Source organism: Cheilinus undulatus, linkage group 8, assembly GCF_018320785.1.
Source record: "Cheilinus undulatus linkage group 8, ASM1832078v1, whole genome shotgun sequence".
In the NCBI taxonomy this organism is placed as follows: Eukaryota; Metazoa; Chordata; class Actinopteri; order Labriformes; family Labridae; genus Cheilinus; species Cheilinus undulatus.
In genome coordinates this window covers 14,615,012-14,627,516 of record NC_054872.1, presented here as the reverse complement: position 1 = coordinate 14,627,516, position 12,505 = coordinate 14,615,012, and the positions used below count along the sequence as shown (strand labels likewise).

Below are 12,505 nucleotides of genomic sequence, written 5' to 3'. Positions count from 1 at the left end.
TACAGCCCAGCTAGGGAGTAGATTTCATCTGACCAGAAGGTGGTTAGTGGAGACAGTGTGTTTTGATAAATAATTACATGATATGTTCATGAGTTTAAAAAAAGTAAGCATGATTGGAGTAAAATACCAACACAAATATCAATCATACATCATGACATTGCTAAATTTGAAAGCCAAACTGGTACTCAAACAAAGAGCTGTGTGGGAGTGGAAAGAGATGACTTTTCTTGGTGAACAGAGCCAGTTGACCCAGATCACTAGAAAGAGCCTGGGTTCCCATCATAATACATGGGCAAATCACGGTGTTTAAAGTTAGGTTGCAGTGCAAGGGAGGGAGGAGGGGAGCGAGCAAGAAGGGAGCAGCAGCAGCAGCTCTGAATAATCATTCGGCCATTTAAATGACCTGGAAGGATATGATAAATGCAGAAAAATGAACCTCATCCGAAAAAAACTAATGAATGAAAAGGTCTTCTCCTAACATTTTCAACCTTAGGTTTATTTAGCAAAACTAACACTGCTATAAGTAAATCTTTGCTGACAAAACCTGACAAAAAGTAAGTTTAGTTTTCGTCAAGGAAAGAGTCTAAAATGTTCAAGGTGAACTGTTGGACCATCACATTTCTCCACTGTGTGTAGATCTGTCAAAACACAGCCTATCGATAGCTCTTTTGCCTCTCAGCTGTTGAAAACAGGGGCCCCAGGTTTTATAAGATGCATAGAACACACAAGTATGATTTTAAAGCAAATCTAGGCAAAATGATAAATGTTTGACATAAGGTTTTGACTAAACTGAAATCACTTTTAAAGGACCAAAAGTAGACTATAATTTTTTTTAGTTTTCATTGAATTGAACTTGACTAAAAGGGAAGAAACATCTATCCTTAAGACCAAGGCTACTGTTAAAGATAGTTGTCAAACCTAACACTGCTTCCTTAGAAATTTTGGTCACATTAGACATAAAACCCTGATTTAGAGTACCATAAAGTGTCTGTCACTACATTTGTGCATTATGCATTTTTAAAAGGCTCTTTATTCCACCTATAGATGCTGTTACAGCCTATCCTGGTGCTGAACACATTCTATCTCCCTTTTTATTAGGAATGAAATAACCATATGGGTAGGTATTGGGAGCTACACTGGGATGACTAATTCTCACTGCCGTGGTGTGTGTGTTGTCGGTGATCTGGCGTGGCTGGTGGCGGGCTTGATCGCTGCAGCTTCTGACAGTGAGTCTGCAGTGCTATCCTGGCCACGCTGCCGCCTGTCTCCTTGATGGCGGCACGTCCCCGAGCAAAAGTGACAGGCGCTTTGGCGCCCGTGCAGATGGCCCTGCTCACAGCCATCACCCACTCGGCAAACCAAACCGCCAGGGACGGCACGCCAGCCCTGCCCCTTCCTGAGCCCAGCCCCTCGCTGCTGGTGTTGATCTGCATATGTGCAGTCCAGGATGAGAGAAGGAGCTTAATCTGGTCCTCTGTCACAATCACACATCTTCAAGCTGCAGTGATTGAACAGATAGAGCTGATGTGTAGCTCTTGATTTGCCTTCTTCCTTCAGATTTTAGCATCCTGTCAGAATAGATGCATCACCTCAAAATAAATGGAGAGATCATTGATTTCAGACAGACGTTCGCGGCGTTTCATCAGTAATATTTCACATTTATGGTTTGAGAAACAGTCCACTTGCTGCCTGTGATTTTTACAGATGTCTGTCTCTGCCAGTCTTTTGTCTGTGTGCTTTTGATATCTCCCTCTTTGTTGTTTCCATGACAACATGGCAGGACAGGCATTGATTGACAGGGATCGTCAAAGGGTTCCCTGGCGACCTGCTCATTGTTCGAAGCCCCTCCCTGCTGCAGTCTGTGTTTTGTCACTCACCCAGGGATATTTCTGATCTGCTGCTTCTCATTCCTGCTGTCTCTCTGTGTGTATATGCATTTGTGTAATTGTGAGTATGTATTAAGCGCTGCCAATTATCGGGGTTTAGCTATTTTTTGGCCGCAGCAGATGAGAGTGACTCACATAGGTAATTCCTACTGTATGTTTGCCCTGTTTGTGGAGGCTTGCAATAAAAGGATAGCCTTTTGCTCTGTATATTAAATAGCTGAGATGTATTGATAGCCTCCTGTTCTGGAAGCGGGTTAGCCAGGGGGAAGGCACTGTAACAGAAGACACTCTGCAGATGTGTTGTAGAGTGTACAGCACATAATGCTAATCTGCTGTGTTAGGGATTTTCAGGAGTTTTAGAAACTGTCTCGGTCTCAGTCTGTCAGTGGGATTGAAGCGCAGCCAGGTTCTCCTGTAGTGCTCTCATTTCACTGAAATCCTGTCAAGCGTTAGGGGAGTATGTTGCTCATTTGGAGAAGGGTGTATCAGTAGCACACAGCAGACTTATAGGCAATATTATGGTCGGTGGGTTCAGGTTTGCACCAAACGAGCAAACATGTATGAGCCGCAGAGTGCGTAAAGTACACACATAGGCGCCGAGAGGTGAGCATGCGGACAAACATGCATTTGCAAACAGGCACTTACCGAGGCACTCACACGCACACGCATGCACATCATCGCACAGTCACAGTCGATGGTGCAGCTGCTCACCTCCCCCACCTCCTCCACCCATCTCCTCTCAGGCAGCAGTAAATGGTGCCAGTGTATATATATCAGGTATTATGTCCACTTAGATTATGATATGACAGGTTAGCGTGCCGTTTGAAGCTGACAGCACATCTGTTTCATCAGGAGAGACTGATACTGGCATCTAGGACACACATCTCACCATGCAGGAAGGAGATAAAGGAAGAAGCTAGGGGGCCGTCTTTCCTGTCTCCCTGCCTCTCTCGCCCTCCCTTACTCTCTCTCTTCTTTCTCCCTTTTCTCGTACTCCCCCTCTCCCCACCCATCAAACCCACCACCTCCTGCTCACTTTTTCCTTCTCCCCTACGTCTTCTCTTCACTCACTTGTTCTCCCCCTAACCACCTCCTGTCTCTCCTACTTACTGATGCTTGCTGTGTCTTCTCCTAGCATACACTCACATAGTCTAGCCTTCTATCTCATTTGCCATTATGCTTTTTACTGGTAAACCTGTTACATCTCAGCTTTGTTAAGTTGCCTGTTTCCATGCATAGATCTTTGATCTTGTGTGCGCTTTCCTCTTTGAGTCTGGCATATTTTGAAGCGGCGTCCATGCCATTTTGGATCAGAGAGCTGTAGAATGTTTTGAAAGCCTCTGGCATCAGGCCAGTAACTTTTTATATTATACTCTTTTATAAATCATTGGTACTATATTGGTCACTCTACATCTGGCAGTGGGTTTTACACATTTTAAAACCGATAAAAGTGTCAAAAAGAGCCTGCGCCCAAATCCTCTGACTCTACTAGATCTCTTGACTGTACCTCTTTAGCTCCACTCTTGGTTTGGGTGAGGTTTTTTTTTTTTTTTTTTTTTTTTTTTTTTTTTTTTTCTCGTCTGATATTAAGGTTAAACCCATTTTTTAGATGGTTCAGGGGCCTAAACTATTCAAGAACTGATACTTTAAAGAGAAAAATAGTGTGATGAAAGTCATAAAAACAGTCTCAGTTTCATCAGTGATTCAGAAATACCTATGGAAGATGCTGATGAAGCATATGAGGGAAGGAAACAGGGTATATTTCTTAATGTAAGAGGCCCAAACCAAATTTTTATACTGGCATTGTGGCAGGAACAGCAGAGACAGCAAAACAATTACATTCATGCTCTGCTGAAATAAATCAAGTGCTTATAAGTCACATATTTCATTTCTCCCCTTTGAAATGGTGGAGGATCGTGGGGATGGTGATGCACTGAAACAAAGCACCAAAATCTTTATTATAATTCAGTAAAGTAGGTAAAAGAAGTATTGGTACTGGTACTGGTACTAGGGATGCACGCTGTTGTCTGGTTAAACGGTTAACAGTCCTTTGAACCAATTACCTATCAGTTTTTATAAACATGGGCCTAAAATCCGGGTCAAATGTTCTTTTAAAACTGGAATGAAGCCTCCCACCACTAGTAGTCACTGTAGGTTCAGTTAATGCCACTGTCTTCCTGTCGGAGATTTCCCTGGCACTTTGCTGGATGTAAATATGAGAAGCTTAGTGGTTAGTGTGCTGTAGGAACAGCATGGTATGGCATTATTTTGCACAAGAAAATGGAAATAAAGTTGTATGTGGGCTGTTAAGAGTTAAACTAACGGTACAACTACTCAACCGAAGTTACCAGTAACCACATTAAGCATGATATTAATCTGCAAAGGGGAATGAAGGCTGGGCAAGCTAGTTGCTAATTTTAGCCACGCTCTACACGGCATATTGGGCTCACAATATACCCGCTGACACAGTGACCTAGTAATGGATTTGACTGTTAAGTATTTTCTCCTCTAGTCTGTTAAACACAATTTAAATGAGCCTTTCACCCAGTAGAGAAATAGACGCCTGGGAACATCCTTAACTAGCATTAGGTTGGAACTGGATTTCTATACTCATCCCTACACCTCGTGCACATTGGAAATGAAAGTCAAAAAGCAAAGGAGATGTCATCGGACTTCACCTGAGCTAAATAACTTAAAGATTACAGTAAACTTGCTTTGGTTGTAGACTCAGTCCAGTAGGGTACAGTACTGAGCTGAGAGCTTTTTCACCTGTGGAATACACCATAAATGTTAAGCAGGTGTTTTTGGACAGACTGTGTTTTGCACATGCTCAGCTGATGGTGAATATTCTGTTTAAGTGGCCTGAGGGCCACATCAGACTCCTGAAAGTTTCCCATCCAGCCCCAACAAGATGATTCAATTTCAAAAATGTAAGGAGGAATAAAGATGTTGTGGTCTTTAGGGTCTATTTCATCTTATATCTACTGAACAAAAACAAAGAATATTCTTGATAATTTTATGAGTTTTACAGAAATCCACCGGTCAGGAAAACAGACTTGAGCTTGTACTTGACTACTCAAGGCTCTTATACACTGCAGGTCACACCCATTTACACCCTGCCACTCCACATTTACACACTGATGCTTTAGAGAACTGGCCATCAGTATTAGCATGCCACCAATGAATCAGTGGTAGAAAACTGGGATTTAATATCTTGCCCAAGGACACATCAACATGTGAATGCAGGAGCTCGGGATCAAACCCATAACCTTCTGATTGCGGGACCTAGTTCTACATACTGAGCAACGGTTCAGTCCTGATTAAACTGAAAATAAAATTTGCTGGATGCACTCTTGCTGATGGGGACTGACCTCAGTGTTAGTACCTGAAAACACTATTTTAAAAACATTTCAAACAATAACGCTAATATTAATATGAAAATATGTAAATCAGACCAGAATATTTAATTTATTGTTTACTGTAATTTATATGGAAGTCCGGCCCCAAGCGTCTGCCAAGATAAAAATCTGGGCCTTGAGCAAATGTAGTTGATGACCCCTGCTTTAAAGGCTACAGTTTTATGATGAGTTGCATAAAAAAGCAGGAAAATCAGGGTAGGTTGAATGCCTTTTAAGTTGTCTCATTGTAAACTACACTCTCTTAAATGATCTGATCATGGAGATGAATATTTTCTATGAACATTTTGGGCCAGCATAATGAATAACAGGAAAAACTGAGGGCACATGTGACTGCGATAAACCGTGTAGCCTGTTAGCTGGTGAAAATGTGAATTGATGCACTCGATTTGACTAAATTTGGCCTTTGAAATCAATGAAGCCACATGCTCCTATGTCAATTTTCACAGGTCCAAAGCCTCCTTTTCAGCTTGATTGTGGTGAAATATCAAACAATCTAACTACACATACAGGTGAATAACTATGCAAACACGCATGCCGCTGACTATGACCACTGAGTGTTAAGTTATTTTAAGATAGTGTTTTTCCTTTCCTGAAGTTGTTGTGTTGGACAGCAGTGACATGCAGTGTACTGCAGACTTGTTTTCATTAGTCACAGTGGCATTCTTAACCCAAGTACTTGCGCCTCTTTGCTCAAATGAACATGACCATTGGTACATGAGAGTAGGCTAGTAGGAAAAATGCCCCATCTCAGAATTAATTTTGGTTTCACTCACTCCCCGATGAGTTGCATAACTGGAACATGTGAGGAGTTGAACTTTCTAGACTGGATGAGTGAGAGGGAATAAAGCTAAGAAAGACAGAGAAAGAGGGGAGTTCAACATGCAAGCATGCAGCTGGCTAACAAGGCCAAACAGCAAGTCATTTCCTGGGGAACATAAGGCATGTGTGGAGGAATAGGGAGTTGGGAAGGAAAAGGACAACTGTCAGAAGCTCAGTGATTTATTTTTCCCTTGGAGGCTTTTTTCACCACTGGCTTTCAGAGCCACATGTGTGTAAAATATACACAAACTCTTGCATGCATGCATTCAGACACATACACGCACTCACATTGAGAGAATAAAAGCCTACATTTCTCATCATTTAGTATTCATTCCATGTTATTTTGACAGTGGTCCTGTTAGTGTGCTGTAAATCTTTAATTCCATAGAGTTGACCTCTTTTCCCTCTCTTCTTTCCTTCTCCTTTTTTGTCTCTCCAGCGTACATGCCCGAAGACGAGCTTAAGGTAGCCGGACAAGAAGAGGAAGAGCACCTGCAGGATGATGGTCTCTCATTAGACGGACAGGACAATGAGTTCCTGTGCAACGAGGAGGAGGAGGATGCAGATGGAGGCCAGCCACCGAGTTACAGAGACTCTCCGCTCAGCAACGGCACCAACCCTGATGCAGGATATGGGTCTCCGCTCAGCGATGCCAGTGACAGACTCGCGGACTTCAAGAGCACCTCTTCCAGGGACGGACAGGAGAGGGAAGGCACTGCTTTACCCTTCCGCCCCAACAACGGCCTCTCTTTCCAGGACAGCCTGGCACAGATGAAAGCCGTCTATGCAAACCTCATCTCAGATGCCTCTTGGTCCAGTATCACAATGGACATCATGAAAGCTAAGCCTGCAGCAGCTGGCAGCGTCAACAGTGCCCACCCGACTCCTGAGCCAACCACTACTGCTTCTGTCTCCACAACTACAACCACAAACAAGAGCAGTGTGGTAAACATGGCTAGCAGTCACCACAATGGCAGAAGCTCTGGCACCGCTGTCAACCACACAGGCAACACAAGTGGCAAAACTAATGGCACAGCAGCCTGCTCTGTTAGCAGCAACAGCGCCACCAGCAGCAGTGGGAGCAGCAGTGGTGTGGCTAGTAACGGTAGCGGCGTAGCTTATGACTGGCACCAGGCAGCTCTGGCTAAAACTCTTCAGCAGACTCCCTACCATCTTTTACCAGAGCCTAGCCTCTTCAGCACAGTGCAGCTCTACCGGCAGAACAACAAGCTGTACGGCTCTGTTTTCACTGGTGCAAGCAAGTTTCGCTGCAAAGACTGCAGCGCTGCTTATGACACTCTTGTGGGTTTGACTGTCCACATGAATGAGACGGGACACTACCGAGATGACAACAAGGACAACGAGGAGGAGCAGGGGAAGCGCTGGTCCAAACCTCGCAAGCGCTCCCTGATGGAAATGGAGGGAAAAGAGGACGCCCAGAAGGTCCTAAAGTGCATGTACTGTGGCCACTCATTTGAATCTCTTCAAGATCTCAGCGTCCATATGATCAAGACCAAGCATTACCAGAAAGTGCCTCTCAAAGAACCGGTGCCAGCCTTGGCCACAAAACTGGTGCCCACTTCAGCTAAAAAGCGAGCTATCCAAGATGCTATAGTCTCTCCGTGCTCCCCAGACTCTATCCATGCTGGTAGTGGTGGTGGTGTTGGTGGTGTGTCTCTTGGGGATGTTGGCAAAGACTCAAAATCAGCAGCTAACCCCTATGTTACACCAAACAACCGCTATGGTTACCAGAACGGCGCCAGCTACACATGGCAGTTCGAAGCCCGGAAAGCCCAGATTCTCAAATGCATGGAGTGTGGAAGCTCTCATGATACACTGCAACAGCTTACTGCCCACATGATGGTCACAGGTCACTTTTTGAAGGTCACAAATTCTGCATCCAAAAAGGGCAAACAGCTTGTTTTCGACCCTGTTGTGGAGGAGAAGATTCAGTCCATCCCTCTTCCACCCACCACTACCAGGCTCCCTGTTCCCAGTAGTGTTAAGTCCCAGCCTGTGTCCCCTGCCCTCTCCTCTGCCTCAGAGGAGAAGCGGGACAATACTGAGGATGAAAAGGTTGAAGGAAGTGAGCCACTAGAGAAAAAAATCAAGGAGGAGAAAGATGACTCAGGTGAGAAGTCTGAGAGTGACACTACATCGTATAAATACCTTAGAGAAGAAGATTTAGAGGAGACACCAAAAGAGGGTTTGGACATCCTTAAGTCCCTGGAGAACACAGTATCCAGTGCAATTAGCAAGGCCCAGACAGGCACACCAACATGGGGTGGCTATCCAAGCATTCATGCAGCCTACCAGCTGCAGGGTGCGATGAAAAGCTCCAGCGTTCTACCCCCAATGGTCCAGAGTGTCCAGATGCAGCCAATGTTTAACAGCGGGCTCCGAGGCCTAGTGGGTGACCCAAACTCCGTCATCCACTCACCCCGGAGTCCTTCCTCCCCTACCCCCCTCAGGAGCAATGTCACTGCCATGGAGGAGCTTGTGGAGAAAGTGACAGGTAAACCTGCCACTGTGAAGAAGGAAAAGGAGGAGAAGATGGTGAGTCTGGAGCGATGTCGGCCCCCGTCTTTAGTCAAATCCCCCTCCCCTGCACTGAGAGAACAGAGGGAGCATTTAGCATCTCCCAATGATCTTTCTGTAGGGAAACCATCCGGTATGAGAAGTAGCAGCCCAGGCAGTGTAGATTCAGAGCTCATCTGCAAGAAAGAGCCCAAAGAGAGCCTAGTAGACGGACATTCAAAGAACGGCTCCGAGGCCTGCCAGTCCCCTGTAACAAACGGCAACAGTCTTGGCATCATCACTGATCACTCACCAGAAAGTCCTTTCATCAATCCTCTCAGCGCACTCCAGTCAATCATGAACACACACCTGGGTAAGGCGTCCAAACCAGTAAGCCCAGCTGCTGATCCGCTATCGATGCTGTACAAGATCAGCAACAGCATGATGGATAAGCCAGCTTTCAACCCAACTCCTCAGGGCAAGCCAGCTGAGCCCATGAACCACTATCAGTTGTATGAAACCAACGATCAGCCCATAGACCTTAGTAAAAATAAGTCCACCACTAACACCAACAATAACAATAATAACAGCGGCAGTGTGCTCATGACCAACAATAGTATAAATGGTAACAAACCCCTTATTTCCCTCCCTGACTCAGTCTCCTCTCCCCTGAGAGAGAATGCGCTGATGGACATTTCAGATATGGTCAAAAACCTCACTGGAAGGCTGACGCCCAAATCTTCAACTCCCTCCTCCATCTCAGAGAAGTCGGATGCCGACGGCAGTGCATTTGAGGACGCCCTAGAGGATCTCTCCCCGGTGCAGAAGAGGAAAGGGAGGCAATCGAACTGGAATCCCCAGCACCTCCTCATCCTCCAGGCTCAGTTTGCCTCCAGCCTGAGGGAGACCCCAGAAGGCCGCTACGCCATGACTGACCTAGGTCCCCAGGAAAGGGTCCACATATGTAAGTTCACAGGCCTCTCCATGACCACCATATCCCACTGGCTTGCTAATGTCAAGTACCAGCTGAGACGGACTGGGGGCACCAAGTTTCTCAAAAACATGGACTCATGCCAGCCCGTGTTCCTTTGTGGTGACTGTGCCTCCCAGTTCAGGACTCCCTCCTCCTACATCGGCCACCTGGAGTCTCACCTGGGCTTCAGCTTGAAGGACCTGTCCAAACTGTCAGCTGAGCACCTACGGGAGCAGCAGGCTGCCTCAAAGGTGATCACAGACAAAATGACATTCGGCAGCCCCCTGTCAGCCTTGACCACGCCGGAGGATGACACAGGCTCTGTGTACCAGTGCAGACTGTGCAATCGGACATTCGTCAGCAAACACGCAGTCAAACTGCACCTCAGCAAGACCCATGGCAAATCTCCAGAGGACCACCTGGTGTTTGTCACCGCTTTGGAGAAACTGGAGAAGATAGACAAGATGGAGAAAGTTTAAGCGGGGTCTCGAGCTGAGGTTAGAGACTGACAGCTGTGGAACTGATTAGAATTTCATTGCACTAAATGACATTGTTCACAGTTACTGCACTGGGCCGAACTGAGCCGCCAGAAAAAAAATGGTCTTATTTTTTTTTTGTTGTGATAACTGCCTGACTGGACCATGTCTTTTCATGTTGATTTGTTTTAAGTTTTGCCAAGCTTTTTTACACTTATTTTGTAATATATTTATATGCTATTTGTCTGATCTGTGCATGTATTTTAGTGAATCAAGGTTAAACACGAGATTTTAATCTTTTCATGGCAAAAATACAACTACTGGTAAAAGTGGTGAGTGGAGAGAGAATTGAAATGAGAGAAAAGTGTATTATACTTGATATGAAGAAGGTGAAAATTAAATGTATACACCAAAAGAATGAAAGAATACCCTGAAAGACTGAAGTAGCACCTTAGAGAGATGAATTTTGAATTTGTAAAGAGAACATGTTTTGAAGTATCTTTCAATAGCATTTGTCAAAATCTGATTGATTTAAAAGATCAAAGTTTATCATTTCCTCCCTCTCCTTTTTTTGGTTTCTGTCACTGCAATGTTTTGATGATGAATGGCCTGCTAATAAAACTGTCAGCGTATTAGAAAAAAGACCATGTGAACATTTCAAAAAACTGAAATGCTGCTTCTGGTTACGAGTCAATCAGTGAAAATGAATGGCCGTCAGTATGCAAGTTTGCTCAAAGAAACTTTTCCTTGTTGTGAAGTATCACCTTATAGCAATTTTCCAGTTGTATGGTTTGTTACAACTTTCTCTTTCTAAATTGTGTCGCTTTATTCAACTGTAAAGAGAACAGTCCGTTACATGTAAATGATTACCAGTGAAATGTCAGTACTCCATAAGACATATCTTACCATTTGAAACGGCTCAACATTCTTTGTATCTTAAGGTGTGTGCATTCTCTAACTTTTATATTGTCATTTTATATACAAAAATGATAAAAAATAAAAACAGATGGTGTATATAGATATATGCTGTAGAGCTACAAAATGTCCTTTTTTAAAGAAAATACAAATTTAGCTTCTTTGGCTTGGTTTACAGAAATGATTTTAATTATACTTGCATCCAATTTGATGCATGAAATGGTGTGGAAAATAAATAAGCGATGCACAATGACTATACATTTCAATGTTTTATCGACAATATTGTAAAAAAAAAGTTTTTAGCACCAATTAGTTTGTTTCATTTCTTTCTCAATTGTAAAATAAACCCCAAAGCAGTTGTTAACAGTCATACATTTGTGGTTGTGTTTTCATTTGTCATGCTAGTGCACAGAAATCAACATGTATGCGACTCCACTCTGTAGAATTAGCTCTGCGGTAAATTAAAGCAATCACACACATATCAAATCCTAAACCAGAGTAAGAGGATTTCCTTGTTTTGGTTGGACTTATGCAACTCTGAGATGACACAGAGAATGTCTAGTTCTTGCTGTTTGTACTTTTATTTTTTGTAACAGGCCTGCTTTTATGTTTGAATCATTGCAATGATAAGTCACTGGTGTCATACTCACAACTGATGACTGAGCCACATCATACTGCTGTTGATTTTTATTATGATGAAGATGCCTGCACAGATAAGGCTGTAAGGGTGCCTATTGTACTGTGAACAACCCATGCTAGGCTTGTGACTGGCCTTCGGAGGGCCTGTTCTGAAAGAATCAGTGTTATATTAATGACGGCAGTGTACTCTGGCCTATCTTCTTCTTGGAACAAAATCAGACGGGTGTCTGTTCTGCTTGAGATTGCCTCCTGACTGGCCACAGTGAACAAACCTATAATTTACCAAACCGTTTGATGATACAGGAGCAGAAAGCTTTCTTTTTTTTCCTAAACAATTTTAGTACTGCTAACAAGAGATCACACTTAGAGCAAATTCTCTTTGCTCTGTGCAACTAATGTTTGAGATGAATCTAACAATGTGTGAAACCAGAGCTGCAGCACACAAAAATGCATTTTCAGTTTTCTCTTTTTCAGATGTCAGAAACTTTCACAAGCAAATGACTAACTAGAATATATATTTTTTGTCATTTTTCATACGGTAAAAATAGTTATAGTTACCTGAAAAAAAGTCACTCTATTCATGACCTTTTTAATGACTCTGGGCCTCATTAACCAAAAATTTATAAGAAGAACTTTCTCTTAAATTCCATTAATGCAGTTTTAAAAACACTATCTATGGATACTGTAGAGTAGAGATTCTCAAACTTTTCAGTCTGTGACACCCAAAACAATGTTGACCAGGGACCCCACTGCCCCTAAGGGTGGTTGAGGCATAGATGAACACAGCTGTGCACATTTAAAAAACGTGCAAAATGACTATCTTTATTTTAATCAGAACTACTTTCATGCATACATGTCTAC

The 12,505-nt window shown here is 43.6% G+C and overlaps 1 protein-coding gene across 2 annotated transcripts in view; it reads left to right on the top strand.

Moving 5' to 3' along the window:
* Window positions 1-11,048, top strand: part of LOC121513323 (teashirt homolog 1-like) — a 56,076-nt gene extending 45,028 nt beyond the window's left edge. For both annotated transcript variants that reach the window (XM_041792992.1, XM_041792991.1), the window contains exon 3: window positions 6,564-11,048. In XM_041792992.1, coding sequence (XP_041648926.1) covers window positions 6,564-10,093 — 3,530 coding nt within the window. In that variant the 3' untranslated portion in view covers window positions 10,094-11,048. The remainder of the gene's footprint in view (window positions 1-6,563) is intronic.
* The last annotated feature ends 1,457 nt before the right edge of the window (window positions 11,049-12,505 follow it).